This window comes from Ranitomeya imitator, chromosome 3 (genome assembly GCF_032444005.1).
Source record: "Ranitomeya imitator isolate aRanImi1 chromosome 3, aRanImi1.pri, whole genome shotgun sequence".
Lineage (NCBI taxonomy): Eukaryota > Metazoa > Chordata > Amphibia > Anura > Dendrobatidae > Ranitomeya > Ranitomeya imitator.
Window position 1 is genome coordinate 845722794 of NC_091284.1, and position 15821 is coordinate 845738614.

Consider the following 15821-nt stretch of genomic DNA (forward strand, 5'->3'; position numbering starts at 1 on the left):
TATACGTTTCACACCTACATGCAATATTCATGTCATACTTCTACATGTAACTTACACGTCATACGTCTTGATGTGAAAAATTCCCTGTACAAGTATTAGAGATTTCCTGATAGTTATGTGAAATTTAGAATGAAGCTGCATGTACTGGCATTCGTAGCCGGTAATTTGTTCTTACTCACTTGTCTATGAACGTGTGGTGAAAGACAAACATGGGGTCATTACAGGCGATGGCGACATCAGACATGGTTCCTCCACAGTACTCGTGAAACAGATTGTGCATAGACGAGACCGGATTCTCAAACCTGTTCATAAACCCTGCAGGAGAAAATGAGGAAATTACAGTAAAAAACTGAGTATGCTATGAAAACATATGAGATGTGTAATGTATGTGACCGTGTACCCATAATGAACATTCTCTTTACATTATATCCTGTGTCTCTCACATATAGTACTTTGTTATGATCCGGTGACCTTGGAGCCGCATGAATCCTTCTCTGAAGTAGGTGGTAACTGTACTGACCGCAAATCCTGAACTAACACCGCAACTAGAAGTAGTCGTGGGGTGTGCCTAACAAACCCTAGACACCTCGACACAGCCGGAGGACTAAATACCCCTATAGATGGAAATAGGAATTCTACCTTGCCTCAGAGCAGAACCCCAAAGGATAGGCAGCCCCCCACGAATATTGACTGTGAGTAGGAGAGGAAAGACACACGCAGGCAGAAAACAGGATTTAGCAAAATAGGCCACTCTAGCTAAATAGGAAAGGATAGGACAGAACACTAAGCGGTCAGTATTAAAACCCTTCCAAAAATATCCACAGCAGATAATACAAAAAATTCCAACATCTAACTAAAGACGTGGAACGTATATCTGCAACTCCTGAGAATCCAACTAGACTGAGAAAATACTGACACAATCTAAGCTGGACAAGGAAAAAACAAAAGAATAGCACTGAATTATAAAGCACACAGTATGTGTGCCACAGAAACAAAACCAGACACTTATCTTTGCTGATTTGGCAGCAAGGCAGGAGGAACAAGACAGAGGTCCAACACCTCCCAAAAACCATGGACAACTGGCAAGGACTAATGAATCCTGCACACCTAAATACCCCAGTCAGAACTGCAATCAGCAGATACACCTGACCAGGACTGCAACCCAGGGACAACTGCATTACCACCTACAACCACCGGAGGGAGCCCAAAGGCAGAATTCACAACAGTACCCCCCCCCTTGAGGAGGGGTCACCGAACCCTCACCAGAGCCCCAAGGCCGATCAGGACGAGCCAGATGAAAGGCACAAACCAAATCAGCAGCATGGACATCAGAGGCAAAAACCCAAGAATTATTCTCCTGGCCAAAACCCTTCCATTTGACAAGGTACTGAAGCCTCCGCCTCGAAAAACGAGAATCCAAAATCTTCTCAACCACATACTCCAACTCCCCATCAACCAACACAGGGGTCGGAGGATCAACAAAGGGAACAACGGGCACCACATATTTCCGCAATAAAGATCTATGGAAGACATTATGGATAAGAAAAGAGGCCGGAATCTCCAATCGAAAAGACACCGGATTAATAATCCCAGAAATCCTATAAGGACCAATAAACCGAGGCTTAAACTTAGGGGAAGAAACCTTCATAGGAACATGACGGGAAGACAACCAGACCAGATCCCCAACACGAAGCCGGGAGCCAACACACCGACGACGGTTAGCAAAACGTTGAGCCTCCTCCTGAGACAACACCAAATTGTCCACCACATGAGCCCAAATCTGCTGCAACCTGTCAACCACAGAATCCACACCAGGACAGTCAGAAGGCTCAACCTGCCCAGAAGAAAAACTAGGATAAAAACCAAAATTACAAAAGAAAGGCGAAACCAAAGAAGCCGAACTAACCCGATTATTAAGGGCAAACTCGGCCAATGGCAAGAAAGCCACCCAATCATCCTGATCAGCAGACACAAAGCATCTCAAATAAGTCTCCAAAGTCTGATTAGTTCGCTCGGTCTGACCATTTGTCTGAGGATGAAATGCAGAAGAAAAAGACAAATCAATGCCCAGCCTACCACAAAAGGCCCGCCAAAACCTAGAAACAAACTGGGAACCTCTGTCGGACACAATATTCTCCGGAATACCATGCAAACGAACCACATGCTGAAAAAACAACGGAACCAAATCTGAAGAGGAAGGCAATTTAGGCAAAGGCACCAAATGAACCATCTTAGAGAACCGGTCACAAACAACCCAGATAACCGACATCCTCTGGGAAACCGGAAGATCAGAAATAAAATCCATAGAAATATGCGTCCAGGGCCTCTCATTGACCGGTAATGGCAAAAGCAACCCACTAGCATGGAAACAACAAGGCTTTTCCCGCGCACAAGTCCCACAGGACTGCACAAAAGAACGCACATCACGTGACAAAGAAGGCCACCAAAAGGACCTACCAACCAAGTCTCTGGTACCAAAAATACCAGGATGACCAGCCAACACAGAACAGTGAACCTCAGAAATCACTCTACTAGTCCATCTGTCAGGAACAAACAGTTTCCCCACTGGACAGAATGCCGACCGGTTCAAGGACCTCAGGAGAATCAGGCAAAAAACTCCTAGAGAGGGCATCAGCCTTAATGTTCTTAGAACCTGGAAGATACGAGACCACAAATTCAAAACGGGAAAAAAACAAAGACCATCGAGCCTGTCTAGGATTCAGCCGTTTGGCAGACTCGAGGTAAATCAGATTCTTATGATCGGTCAAGACCACAATACGGTGCTTAGCTCCCTCAAGCCAATGTCGCCATTCCTCAAATGCCCACTTCATTGCCAACAACTCCCGATTGCCGACATCATAATTGCGTTTAGCAGGCGAAAACTTACGGGAAAAGAAGGCACACGGTTTCATCAAGGAACCAACAGGATCCCTCTGAGACAAAACGGCCCTTGCCCCAATCTCAGAAGCGTTAATCTCAACCTGAAACGGAAGAGAAACATCCGGTTGGCGCAACACCGGAGCAGAAGTAAATCGGCTTTTAAGCTCCTGAAAGGCAGAGACAGCCGCAGAGGACCAATTCGCCACATCAGTGCCTTTCTTCGTCAAATCGGTCAAGGGTTTAACCACACTGGAAAAGTTAGCAATGAAACGGCGATAAAAATTTGCAAAACCCAAGGCTCTTCACGGATGTGGGCTGAATCCAATCATGAATGGCCTGAACCTTAACCGGATCCATCTCCATAGATGAGGGAGAAAAAATGAAGCCCAAAAAAGAAACCTTCTGCACCCCAAAGAGACACTTAGACCCCTTCACAAACAAAGCATTATCACGAAGGATCTGAAATACCATCCTGACCTGTTTCACATGAGACTCCCAATCATCGGAAAAAATCTAAATATCATCCAAATATACAATCATGAATTTATCAAGATAACTCCGAAAGATATCATGCATGAAGGACTGGAACACAGATGGGGCATTAGAGAGTCCGAATGGCATCACAAGGTATTCAAAATAGCCTTCGGGCGTATTAAACGCAGTTTTCCATTCATTACCCTGCTTAATATGAACAAGATTATATGCCCCTCGAAGGTCAATCTTCGTAAACCAACTAGCCCCCTTAATCCTAGCAAACAAATCGGAAAGCAAAAGTAAAGGGTATTGAAACTTGACCGTGATCCTATTCAAGAGGCGATAATCAATACAGGGTCTCAAGGAACCATCTTTTTTAGCAACAAAAAAGAACCCCGCTCCCAACGGTGAAGAAGATGGCCGAATATGCCCTTTCTCCAAAGACTCCTTAATATAGCTCCGCATGGCGGCATGTTCAGGCACAGACAGGTTGAAAAGTCGACCCTTAGGAAACTTACAGCCTGGAATCAAGTCAATAGCACAATCGCAGTCCCTGTGCGGTGGAAGAAAACTGGACTTGGGCTCATCGAATACATCCTGAAAATCAGACAAAACTCTGGAATTTCAGAAGAGGAAGAAGAGGAGATTGACATCAAAGGAACATCATTATGAACCCCCTGACAACTCCAACTAGTCACAGATATAGACTTCCAATCCAACACAGGATTATGTACCTGCAACCACGGAAAACCCACCATCTAACTAAAGACGTGGAACGTATATCTGCAACTCCTGAGAATCCAACTAGACTGAGTAAATACTGACACAATCTGAGCTGGACAAGAAAAAACTAAAGAATAGCACTGAATTATAAAGCACACAGCATGTGTGCCACAGAAACAAAACCCAGACACTTATCTTTGCTGATTTGGTAGCAAGGAAGGAGGAGCCAGACAGAGGTCCAACACCTCCCAAAAACCATGGACAACTGGCAAGGACTAATGAATCCTGCACACCTAAATACCCCAGTCAGAACTGCAATCATCAGATACACCTAACCAGGACTGCAACCCAGGGACAACTGCATTACCACCTACAACCACCGGAGGGAGCCCAAAGGCAGAATTCACAACAGTACTTACATGTAGCTGAGCCCGTGTAGTGCTCCTAGTGTAGTTGCTTCCTGTGTAGTTGTTACCATGTAGTTTTCTTGGTATACCTGTTATTTGTGTAGTTATTCCCCGTATAGTCATTACCTTTGTATTTGTCCTCATGTAGTTGTTCACTTGTAATTGTCCCTGTGTAGAGGTTTCCTGTCTAGTTCTCTTGGTGCAGTCTTTCTGTAGTTGTCCCCATATAGTTCTCTCGGGGTAATTGTTACTTTGTAGTTGTTCCCCTATAGATGTCTCTGTGTAGTTGTACCCCTGTAGTGGTTCCTCTGTAGTTGTCCTAAGGCAGTTGTTCCCTGTGTAATTGTCCCCATGTAGTTGTTCCCTTTAGTTGTCTCAGTATAGTTCTCCCCATGTAGTTGTTCCCCTTTAGTTGTCTCAGTATAGTTCTCTTCATGTAGTTGTTCCCATTTAGTTGTCTCAGTATAGTTCTCCCCATGTAGTTGTTCCCCTTTAGTTTTCTCAGTATAGTTCTCCCTATGTAGTTGTTCCCCTTTAGTTGTCTCAGTATAGTTCTCTCCATGTAGTTGTTCCCCTTTAGTTTTCTCAGTATAGTTCTCCCTATGTAGTTGTTCCCCTTTAGTTGTCTCAGTATAGTTCTCTTCATGTAGTTGTTCCCATTTAGTTGTCTCAGTATAGTTCTCCCCATGTAGTTGTTCCCCTTTAGTTTTCTCAGTATAGTTCTCCCTATGTAGTTGTTCCCCTTTAGTTTTCTCAGTATAGTTCTCCCTATGTAGTTGTTCCCCTTTAGTTGTCTCAGTATAGTTCTCTTCATGTAGTTGTTCCCATTTAGTTGTCTCAGTATAGTTCTCCCCATGTAGTTGTTCCCCTTTAGTTTTCTCAGTATAGTTCTCTCCATGTAGTTGTTCCCCTTTAGTTTTCTCAGTATAGTTCTCCCTATGTAGTTGTTCCCCTTTAGTTGTCTCAGTATAGTTCTCTTCATGTAGTTGTTCCCATTTAGTTGTCTCAGTATAGTTCTCCCCATGTAGTTGTTCCCCTTTAGTTTTCTCAGTATAGTTCTCCCTATGTAGTTGTTCCCCTTTAGTTTTCTCAGTATAGTTCTCCCTATGTAGTTGTTCCCCTTTAGTTGTCTCAGTATAGTTCTCTTCATGTAGTTGTTCCCATTTAGTTGTCTCAGTATAGTTCTCCCCATGTAGTTGTTCCCCTTTAGTTTTCTCAGTATAGTTCTCCCAATGTATTTGTTCTGCTTTCGTCATCTCGGTATAGTTCTCCCTATGTAGTTGTTCCCCTTTAGTTTTCTCAGTATAGTTCTCCCTATGTAGTTGTTCCTCTTTCGTTTTCTCAGTATAGTTCTCCCTATGTAGTTGTTCCCCTTTAGTTGTCTCAGTATAGTTCTCTTCATGTAGTTGTTCCCATTTAGTTGTCTCAGTATAGTTCTCCCCATGTAGTTGTTCCCCTTTAGTTTTCTCAGTATAGTTCTACCAATGTATTTGTTCTGCTTTAGTTGTCTCAGTATAGTTCTCTCCATGTAGTTGTTTCCCTTTAGTTTTCTCAGTATAGTTCTCCCCATGTAGTTGTTTCCCTTTAGTTGTCTCAGTATAGTTCTCCCCATGTAGTTGTTCCACTTTAGTTTTCTCAGTATAGTTTTCCCCATGTATTTGCTCTCCTTTAGTTGTCTCAGTATAGTTATCCCCATGTAGCTGTTCCCCTTTAGTTTTCTCAGTATAGTTCTCCTCATGTAGTTGTTCCCCTTTAGTTGTCTCAGTATAGTTCTCTCCATGTAGTTGTTCCCCTTTAGTTTTCTCAATATAGTTCTCCCCATGTAGCTGTTCCCCATTAGCTGTCTCAGTATAGTTCTTCTCATGTAGTTGTTCCCCTTTAGTTGTCTCAGTATAGTTCTCCCCATGTAGTTGTTTCCCTTTAGTTGTCTCAGTATAGTTCTCCCCATGTAGTTGTTCCCCTTCAGTTGTCTCAGTATAGTTCTCCCCATGTAGTTGTTCCCCTTTAGTTGTCTCAGTATAGTTCTCTCCATGTAGTTGTTTCCCTTTAGTTGTCGCAGTATAGTTCTCCCCATGTAGTTGTTTCCCTTTAGTTTTCTCAGTATAGTTCTCTCCATGCAGTTGTTTCCCTTTAGTTGTCTCAGTATAGTTCTCCCCATGTAGTTGTTTCCCTTTAGTTTTCTCAGTATAGTTCTCCCCATGTAGTTGTTCCCCTTTAGTTGTCTCAGTATAGTTCTCTCCATGTAGTTGTTTCCCTTTAGTTGTCGCAGTATAGTTCTCCCCATGTAGTTGTTCCCCTTTGGTTGTCTCAGTATAGTTCTCCCCATGTAGTTGTTTCCCTTTAGTTGTCGCAGTATAGTTCTCCCCATGTAGTTGTTTCCCTTTAGTTGTCGCAGTATAGTTCTCCCCATGTAGTTGTTTCCCTTTAGTTTTCTCAGTATAGTTCTCCCCATGTAGTTGTTTCCCTTTAGTTGTCGCAGTATAGTTCTCCCCATGTAGTTGTTTCCCTTTAGTTTTCTCAGTATAGTTCTCCCCATGTAGTTGTTTCCCTTTAGTTTTCTCAGTATAGTTCTCTCCATGTAGTTGTTTCCCTTTAGTTTTCTCAGTATAGTTCTCCCCATGTAGTTGTTTCCCTTTAGTTTTCTCAGTATAGTTCTCCCCATGTAGTTGTTCCCTTTTAGGTGTCTCAGTATAGTTCTCCCCATGTAGTTGTTCCCCTTTGGTTGTCTCAGTATAGTTCTCCCCATGTAGTTGTTTCCCTTTAGGTGTCTCAGTATAGTTCTCCCCATGTAGTTGTTTCCCTTTAGTTGTCTCAGTATAGTTCTCCCCATGTAGTTGTTTCCCTTTAGGTGTCTCAGTATAGTTCTCCCCATGTAGTTGTTTCCCTTTAGTTTTCTCAGTATAGTTCTCTCCATGTAGTTGTTTCCCTTTAGTTTTCTCAGTATAGTTCTCCCCATGTAGTTGTTCCCTTTAGTTGTCGCAGTATAGTTCTCCCCATGTAGTTGTTTCCCTTTAGTTGTCTCAGTATAGTTCTCCCCATGTAGTTGTTCCCTTTAGTTGTCTCAGTATAGTTCTCTCCATGTAGTTGTTTCCCTTTAGTTGTCTCAGTATAGTTCTCCCCATGTAGTTGTTCCCTTTAGTTTTCTCAGTATAGTTCTCCCCATGTAGTTGTTTCCCTTTAGTTGTCTCAGTATAGTTCTCCCCATGTAGTTGTTCCCTTTTAGGTGTCTCAGTATAGTTCTCCCCATGTAGTTGTTCCCTTTAGTTGTCTCAGTATAGTTCTACCCACGTAGTTGTTCCCTTTAGTTGTCTCAGTATAGTTCTCTCCATGTTGTTGTTTCCCTTTAGTTGTCTCAGTATAGTTCTCCCCATGTAGTTGTTCCCTTTAGTTGTCTCAGTATAGTTCTACCCACGTAGTTGTTCCCTTTTAGGTGTCTCAGTATAGTTCTCCCCATGTAGTTGTTTCCCTTTAGTTGTCTCAGTATAGTTCTCCCCATGTAGTTGTTCCCTTTTAGGTGTCTCAGTATAGTTCTCCCCATGTAGTTGTTTCCCTTTGGTTTTCTCAGTATAGTTCTCCCCATGTAGTTGTTTCCCTTTAGTTTTCTCAGTATAGTTCTCCCCATGTAGTTGTTTCCCTTTTAGGTGTCTCAGTATAGTTCTCCCCATGTAGTTGTTTCCCTTTAGTTTTCTCAGTATAGTTCTCTCCATGTAGTTGTTCCCTTTTAGGTGTCTCAGTATAGTTCTCCCCATGTAGTTGTTTCCCTTTAGTTTTCTCAGTATAGTTCTCCCCATGTAGTTGTTTCCCTTTAGTTTTCTCAGTATAGTTCTCCCCATGTAGTTGTTCCCTTTTAGGTGTCTCAGTATAGTTCTCCCCATGTAGTTGTTTCCCTTTAGTTTTCTCAGTATAGTTCTCTCCATGTAGTTGTTTCCCTTTGGTTGTCTCAGTATAGTTCTCCCCATGTAGTTGTTTCCCTTTAGTTGTCTCAGTATAGTTCTCTCCATGTAGTTGTTTCCCTTTAGTTGTCGCAGTATAGTTCTCCCCATGTAGTTGTTTCCCTTTAGTTTTCGCAGTATAGTTCTCCCCATGTAGTTGTTTCCCTTTAGTTTTCTCAGTATAGTTCTCCCCATGTAGTTGTTCCCCTTTAGTTGTCTCAGTATAGTTCTCCCCATGTAGTTGTTTCCCTTTAGTTGTCTCAGTATAGTTCTCCCCATGTAGTTGTTCCCTTTTAGGTGTCTCAGTATAGTTCTCCCCATGTAGTTGTTCCCTTTAGTTGTCTCAGTATAGTTCTCCCCATGTAGTTGTTCCCTTTAGTTGTCTCAGTATAGTTCTCCCCAAGTAGTTGTTCCCTTTAGTTGTCTCAGTATAGTTCTCCCCATGTAGTTGTTCCCTTTAGTTGTCTCAGTATAGTTCTCCCCATGTAGTTGTTCCCTTTTAGGTGTCTCAGTATAGTTCTCCCCATGTAGTTGTTCCCTTTAGTTGTCTCAGTATAGTTCTACCCACGTAGTTGTTCCCCTTTAGTTGTCTCAGTATAGTTCTCCCCATGTAGTTGTTCCCCATTAGTTGTCTCAGTATAATTCTCCCCATGTAGTTGTTCCCTTTTAGGTGTCTCAGTATAGTTCTCCCCATGTAGTTGTTTCCCTTTAGGTGTCTCAGTATAGTTCTCCCCATGTAGTTGTTTCCCTTTAGGTGTCTCAGTATAATTCTCCCCATGTAGTTGTTCCCCTTTAGGTGTCTCAGTATAATTCTCCCCATGTAGTTGTTCCCTTTTAGGTGCCTCAGTATAATTCTCCCCATGTAGTTGTTCCCTTTAGTTGTCTCAGTATAGTTCTCCCCATGTAGTTGTTCCCTTTTAGGTGTCTCAGTATAGTTCTCCCCATGTAGTTGTTCCCTTTAGTTGTCTCAGTATAGTTCTACCCACGTAGTTGTTCCCCTTTAGTTATCTCAGTATAGTTCTCCCCATGTAGTTGTTCCCTTTAGTTGTCGCAGTATAGTTCTCCCCATGTAGTTGTTCCCTTTAGTTGTCTCAGTATAATTCTCCCCATGTAGTTGTTCCCTTTTAGGTGCCTCAGTATAGTTCTCCCCATGTAGTTGTTCCCTTTAGTTGTCTCAGTATAGTTCTCCCCATGTAGTTGTTCCCTTTTAGGTGTCTCAGTATAGTTCTCCCCATGTAGTTGTTCCCTTTAGTTGTCTCAGTATAGTTCTACCCACGTAGTTGTTCCCCTTTAGTTGTCTCAGTATAGTTCTCCCCATGTAGTTGTTCCCTTTAGTTGTCGCAGTATAGTTCTCCCCATGTAGTTGTTTCCCTTTAGTTGTCTCAGTATAGTTCTCCCCATGTAGTTGTTCCCCTTTAGTTGTCTCAGTATAGTTCTCCCCATGTAGTTGTTCCCCTTTAGTTGTCTCAGTATAGTTCTCTCCATGTAGTTGTTTCCCTTTAGTTGTCTCAGTATAATTCTCCCCATGTAGTTGTTCCCCTTTAGGTGTCTCAGTATAATTCTCCCCATGTAGTTGTTCCCCTTTAGGTGTCTCAGTATAATTCTCCCCATGTAGTTGTTCCCTTTTAGGTGCCTCAGTATAGTTCTCCCTATGTGTCAGGAACTGGAGTGTGTGTGGTATAATAAAGTGGGATTTTTTATATACCACTTTCCAGTTCAGGTTAGGAACTTGCAGCCCTCTGGTGCCCCCTTATCTTCAGGACAGTCAGGGAACTACACCTAGGATAAGTTGTCATCAGAAAGGCTGCCTGGTTATGTACTGGCTATTAGGCACTCTGCAGTGAGGGTGATATGTATATCCCTGGTCTCAGGCAGGAAATACACACATGAACCTCCATTCCGTCACTGCCAGGGTCTCCCAAATACCCCAGAACACTTTGTTGCCACCTTGTTTGACATTAAAAACCAATATCAGGTCAGGAGCCCACCCACAGGGTAGCGTAGGTTAGTGTGGAGGACATGGCGGTCTGTTCATAGAGCAAGGCATACAAAACTAGTATATTTGATAGATATACTCCAGAAAATATAGGCAATGTTTACAAAAATGCAAAAGATGTTACAAAAGAGACAAACTACAGTATATACAGACAGCTAGAAATAAAAGGGATTAAAATAAAAACTTACACATCTCAGTCATTGGTATGCCGTGTGGATGTGGAGGAGGGGAATTTTCCCAGATCGACGGGTACAAATGCACAGCTTCCGGCAGCTGCTTCCCCAGGCAAAAGACACCCCTTTTTCTGGGCCTCTGAGCTTTATACCTTTGCCCAAAACTAAGGGTCTTCCCCCTGGATGACCTCACAGGGTGGGTTGGTTACGCCCCCTTTAGAAAGTTATTAAGAAACTATTACTTGTCATAACTCTGGGTGGTGTAGCATAGCGCCTACTATGTGTCTTGGGGGACACTCGCTTGGCACGGGATTAACGCACTCAGGCACGGATTTCTTATAAAACAGTCTCTAGGTTTATTTCACATCAGCATAAACCACATCCTCAGAACTTGGTAACAGCTTGAACACTGTCTGTACATATTCAACTTCACCACAGTTCGTCTCTGACCCCAGTCAGCATTAGACATGGACCTCGTCCGTTACCTGCTGGCGACCTTCACAGGTTCCTGGACACCTCTTGGCATCAGAGGTGCCCCATACACAATGTCTCTCTCTTCTAACCCCGGTTAGCATAACACGGATCCCTTTCCGTTACCTGTTGGTGCCGCACAGGTTTCTCAGATACCTCCTCCACAGAGGTATCCTTCAGACATTTCTCACTCTGACCCCGGTCAGTTCAACACGGATCTCCATCCGTTCCACACACTGGCGTGTGCTAGGTTCAGAGCCCCGCCATGTGCTCTTCAGGAATCCTGTTCTCCAGGACTTCCAACACAGGCTTCCAGGATCTTCCGGCATAGACCATTCAGGTCCACACTCCAAGACCAAACATGAGCATGTGACCCACACCCTGGTCACATTATATACCCTTAACCACTCCCCTGGATGGGAGTGTGTGGATGTGTGGCTAGTTTGTCCCGCCCATCTCACACAACTAGCCTAGTAAGTCTCCCTTACAACTACACCATACATATACATACTCTTGAGGGACTACAGGTCCCAGAGCAACAATATTGCATCAGACTTACCACGCAGACTCCCTCTACGACACATATCGGCCATTCACAACACTGCCGGACTTTGTCTCATCAGAATTATGCCTCCAAGTGCATCTTGCAGCGCACACGCAGCACCCCCTGGCTGTACTATTGGTCACTACACCACATACCTCCCCCCTTTGTTGAACCCTATCGGGGTGGACACATGACATAAACCCGGGGTACCGATACCGGGAACCCACGTCACCTTTAGTAGGCCTCCCCCACTCCCAGCGGTCAGTTTGTCGGCCTTGGTCTTCAACCCTTGTGTCACCATCCGTCTGTGTCACCAGACCCTTTTTTGTCAACTCACTATCCACATGTACCCCTTCATGTGACCTTTCTTTCTATAGTCGGCTTCCCCGATTGACACGGCCATAAGTCCCACTTACAGTTGAGCCGACTGTCTGGTCTGAGTCTGACCCTTCGCTACTACATCTGCTACCGGGTCTCCCACCTCAGTCACTCAGCCCTGAGCTAACAGAGGAGTCACTTCTATTCTTCTAGTCTTCTATTCTTTACGGAATCTTTTCGTATCTCCCTACCTTGGGTTGGAAAAGGTCGCCATCTTATATTCTGCAGCTGCTTATTAATTTTCAGACGGTCTAGTCTGAACATAAGATCCCCCTTAGCCTTCGTTTTTCCAAACTAAATAGCCCCCAGTGTAATAACCTATCTTGGTATTGCAGACCCCCCAGTCCTCTAATAACCTTGGTCGCTCTTCTCTGCACCCGCTCCAGTTCAGCTATGTCTTTCTTATACACCGGAGACCAGAATTGTACACAGTATTCGAAGTGTGGTCAAACTAGTGACTTGTATACCTGGGCATGCTCCTGATGAGGCAGCGGATGGTCTCCTGAGGGATCTCCTCCCAGACCTGGACTAAAGCACCCGCCAACGCCTGGACAGTTTGTGGTGCAATATGACGTTGGTGGATGGAGCGAGACATGATGTCACAGATGTGTTCAATTGGATTCAGGTCTGGGGAACAGTGGACCAGTCCATAGCTTCAATGCCTTCATCTTGCAGGAACTGCTGACATACTCCAGCCACATGAGGTCTGGCATTGTCCTGCATTAGGAGGAACCCAGGGCCAACCGCACCAGCATATGGTCTCACAAGGGGTCTGAGGATCTCATCTCGGTACCAATTGGCAGTCGGGCTACCTCTGGTGAGCACATGGACGGTTGTGCGGCCCTCAAAAGAAATGCCACCTCACACCATTACTGACCCACTGCCAAACTGGTCATGCCGAAAGATGTTGAAGGCAGCAGATCGCTCTCCACGGTGTCTCCAGATTCTGTCATGTCTGTCACATGTGCTCAGTGTGAACCTGCTTTAATCTGTGAGGAGCACAAGGCGCCAGTAGCGAATTTGCCAATCCTGGTGTTCTGTGGCAAATGCCAAGTAACATAGTAACATAGTTAGTAAGGCCAAAAAAAGACATTTGTCCATCCAGTTCAGCCTATATTCCATCATAATAAATCCCCAGATCTACGTCCTTCTACAGAACCTAATAATTGTATGATACAATATTGTTCTGCTCCAGGAAGACATCCAGGCCTCTCTTGAACCCCTCGACTGAGTTCACCATCACCACCTCCTCAGGCAAGCAATTCCAGATTCTCACTGCCCTAACAGTAAAGAATCCTCTTCTATGTTGGTGGAAAAACCTTCTCTCCTCCAGACGCAAAGAATGCCCCCTTGTGCCCGTCACCTTCCTTGGTATAAACAGATCCTCAGCGAGATATTTGTATTGTCCACTTATATACTTATACATGGTTATTAGATCGCCCCTCAGTCGTTTTTTTTCTAGACTAAATAATCCTAATTTCGCTAATCTATCTGGGTATTGTAGTTCTCCCATCCCCTTTATTAATTTTGTTGCCCTCCTTTGTACTCTCTCTAGTTCCATTATATCCTTCCTGAGCACCGGTGCCCAAAACTGGACACAGTACTCCATGTGCGGTCTAACTAGGGATTTGTACAGAGGCAGTATAATGCTCTCATCATGTGTATCCAGACCTCTTTTAATGCACCCCATGATCCTGTTTGCCTTGGCAGCTGCTGCCTGGCACTGGCTGCTCCAGGTAAGTTTATCATTAACTAGGATCCCCAAGTCCTTCTCCCTGTCAGATTTACCCAGTGGTTTCCCGTTCAGTGTGTAATGGTGACATTGATTCCTTCTTCCCATGTGTATAACCTTACATTTATCATTGTTAAACCTCATCTGCCACCTTTCAGCCCAAGTTTCCAACTTATCCAGATCCATCTGTAGCAGAATACTATCTTCTCTTGTATTAACTGCTTTACATAGTTTTGTATCATCTGCAAATATCGATATTTTACTGTGTAAACCTTCTACCAGATCATTAATGAATATGTTGAAGAGAACAGGTCCCAATACTGACCCCTGCGGTACCCCACTGGTCACAGCGACCCAGTTAGAGACTATACCATTTATAACCACCCTCTGCTTTCTATCACTAAGCCAGTTACTAACCCATTTACACACATTTTCCCCCAGACCAAGCATTCTCATTTTGTGTACCAACCTCTTGTGCGGCACGGTATCAAACGCTTTGGAAAAATCGAGATATACCACGTCCAATGACTCACCGTGGTCCAGCCTATAGCTTACCTCTTCATAAAAACTGATTAGATTGGTTTGACAGGAGCGATTTCTCATAAACCCATTAATTGCCTGTCTTACTTCTTTGTTTAGCCACATTGGGTTTTTCCTATTTCTAGTCCTTTTATTCCCACAAGGTATAAACCGCTTACACTGCCTATTTAGGATGTTCTTAAACATTTCCTATTTATTATCTGTATTCTCATTTCTGAGGATATTGTCCCAGTCTACCAGATTAAGGGCATCTCTAAGCTGTTCAAACTTTGCCTTCCTAAAGTTCAATGTTTTTGTGACTCCCTGACAAGTCCCCCTAGTGAAAGACAGGTGAAACTGTACAATATTGTGGTCGCTATTTCCTAGATGCCCGACCACCTGCAGATTTGTTATTCTGTCAGGTCTATTAGATAGTATTAGGTCTAAAAGTGCTGCTCCTCTGGTTGGATTCTGCACCAATTGTGAAAGATAATTTTTCTTGGTTATTAGCAGAAACCTGTTGCCTTTATGGGTTTCACAGTCCAATGACTCACCGTGGTCCAGCCTATAGCTTACCTCTTCATAAAAACTGATTAGATTGGTTTGACAGGAGCGATTTCTCATAAACCCATGCTGATATGGAGTTAAACAGTTATTCTCATTGAGATAATCCAGAATAACATCCCTCAGAAACCCTTCAAATATTTTACCAACAATAGAGGTTAGACTTACTGGCCTATAATTTCCAGGTTCACTTTTAGAGCCCTTTTTGAATATTGGCACCACATTTGCTATGCGCCAGTCCTGCGGAACAGACCCCGTCGCTATAGAGTCCCTAAAAATAAGAAATAATGGTTTATCTATTACATTACTTAGTTCTCTTAGTACTCGTGGGTGTATGCCATCCGGACCCGGAGATTTATCTATTTTAATCTTATTTAGCCGGTTTCGCACCTCTTCTTGGGTTAGATTGGTGACCCTTAATATAGGGTTTTCATTGTTTCTTGGGATTTCACCTAGCATTTCATTTTCCACCGTGAATACCGTGGAGAAGAAGGTGTTTAATATGTTAGCTTTTTCCTCGTCATCTACAACCATTCTTTCCTCACTATTTTTTAAGGGGCCTACATTTTCAGTTTTTATTCTTTTACTATTGATATAGTTGAAGAACAGTTTGGGATTAGTTTTACTCTCCTTAGCAATGTGCTTCTCTGTTTCCTTTTTGGCAGCTTTAATTAGTTTTTTAGATAAAGTATTTTTCTCCCTATAGTTTTTTAGAGCTTCAATGGTGCCATCCTGCTTTAGTAGTGCAAATGCTTTCTTTTTACTGTTAATTGCCTGTCTTACTTCTTTGTTTAGCCACATTGGGTTTTTCCTATTTCTAGTCCTTTTATTCCCACAAGGTATAAACCGCTTACACTGCCTATTTAGGATGTTCTTAAACATTTCCCATTTATTATCTGTATTCTCATTTCTGAGGATATTGTCCCAGTCTACCAGATTAAAGGCATCTCTAAGCTGGTCAAACTTTGCCTTCCTAAAGTTCAGTGTTTTTGTGACTCCCTGACAAGTCCCCCTAGTGAAAGACAGGT

The 15821-nt window shown here is 43.4% G+C and overlaps 1 protein-coding gene across 1 annotated transcript in view; it reads right to left on the reverse strand.

Annotated features, from left to right (window-relative positions):
* Positions 1 to 15821, reverse strand: part of LOC138671450 (tyrosinase-like) — a 222375-nt gene that overhangs the window by 33400 nt on the left and 173154 nt on the right. Inside the window, exon 4 of the mRNA XM_069759629.1 lies at positions 180 to 315. Coding sequence (XP_069615730.1) covers positions 180 to 315 — 136 coding nt within the window. The remainder of the gene's footprint in view (positions 1 to 179; positions 316 to 15821) is intronic.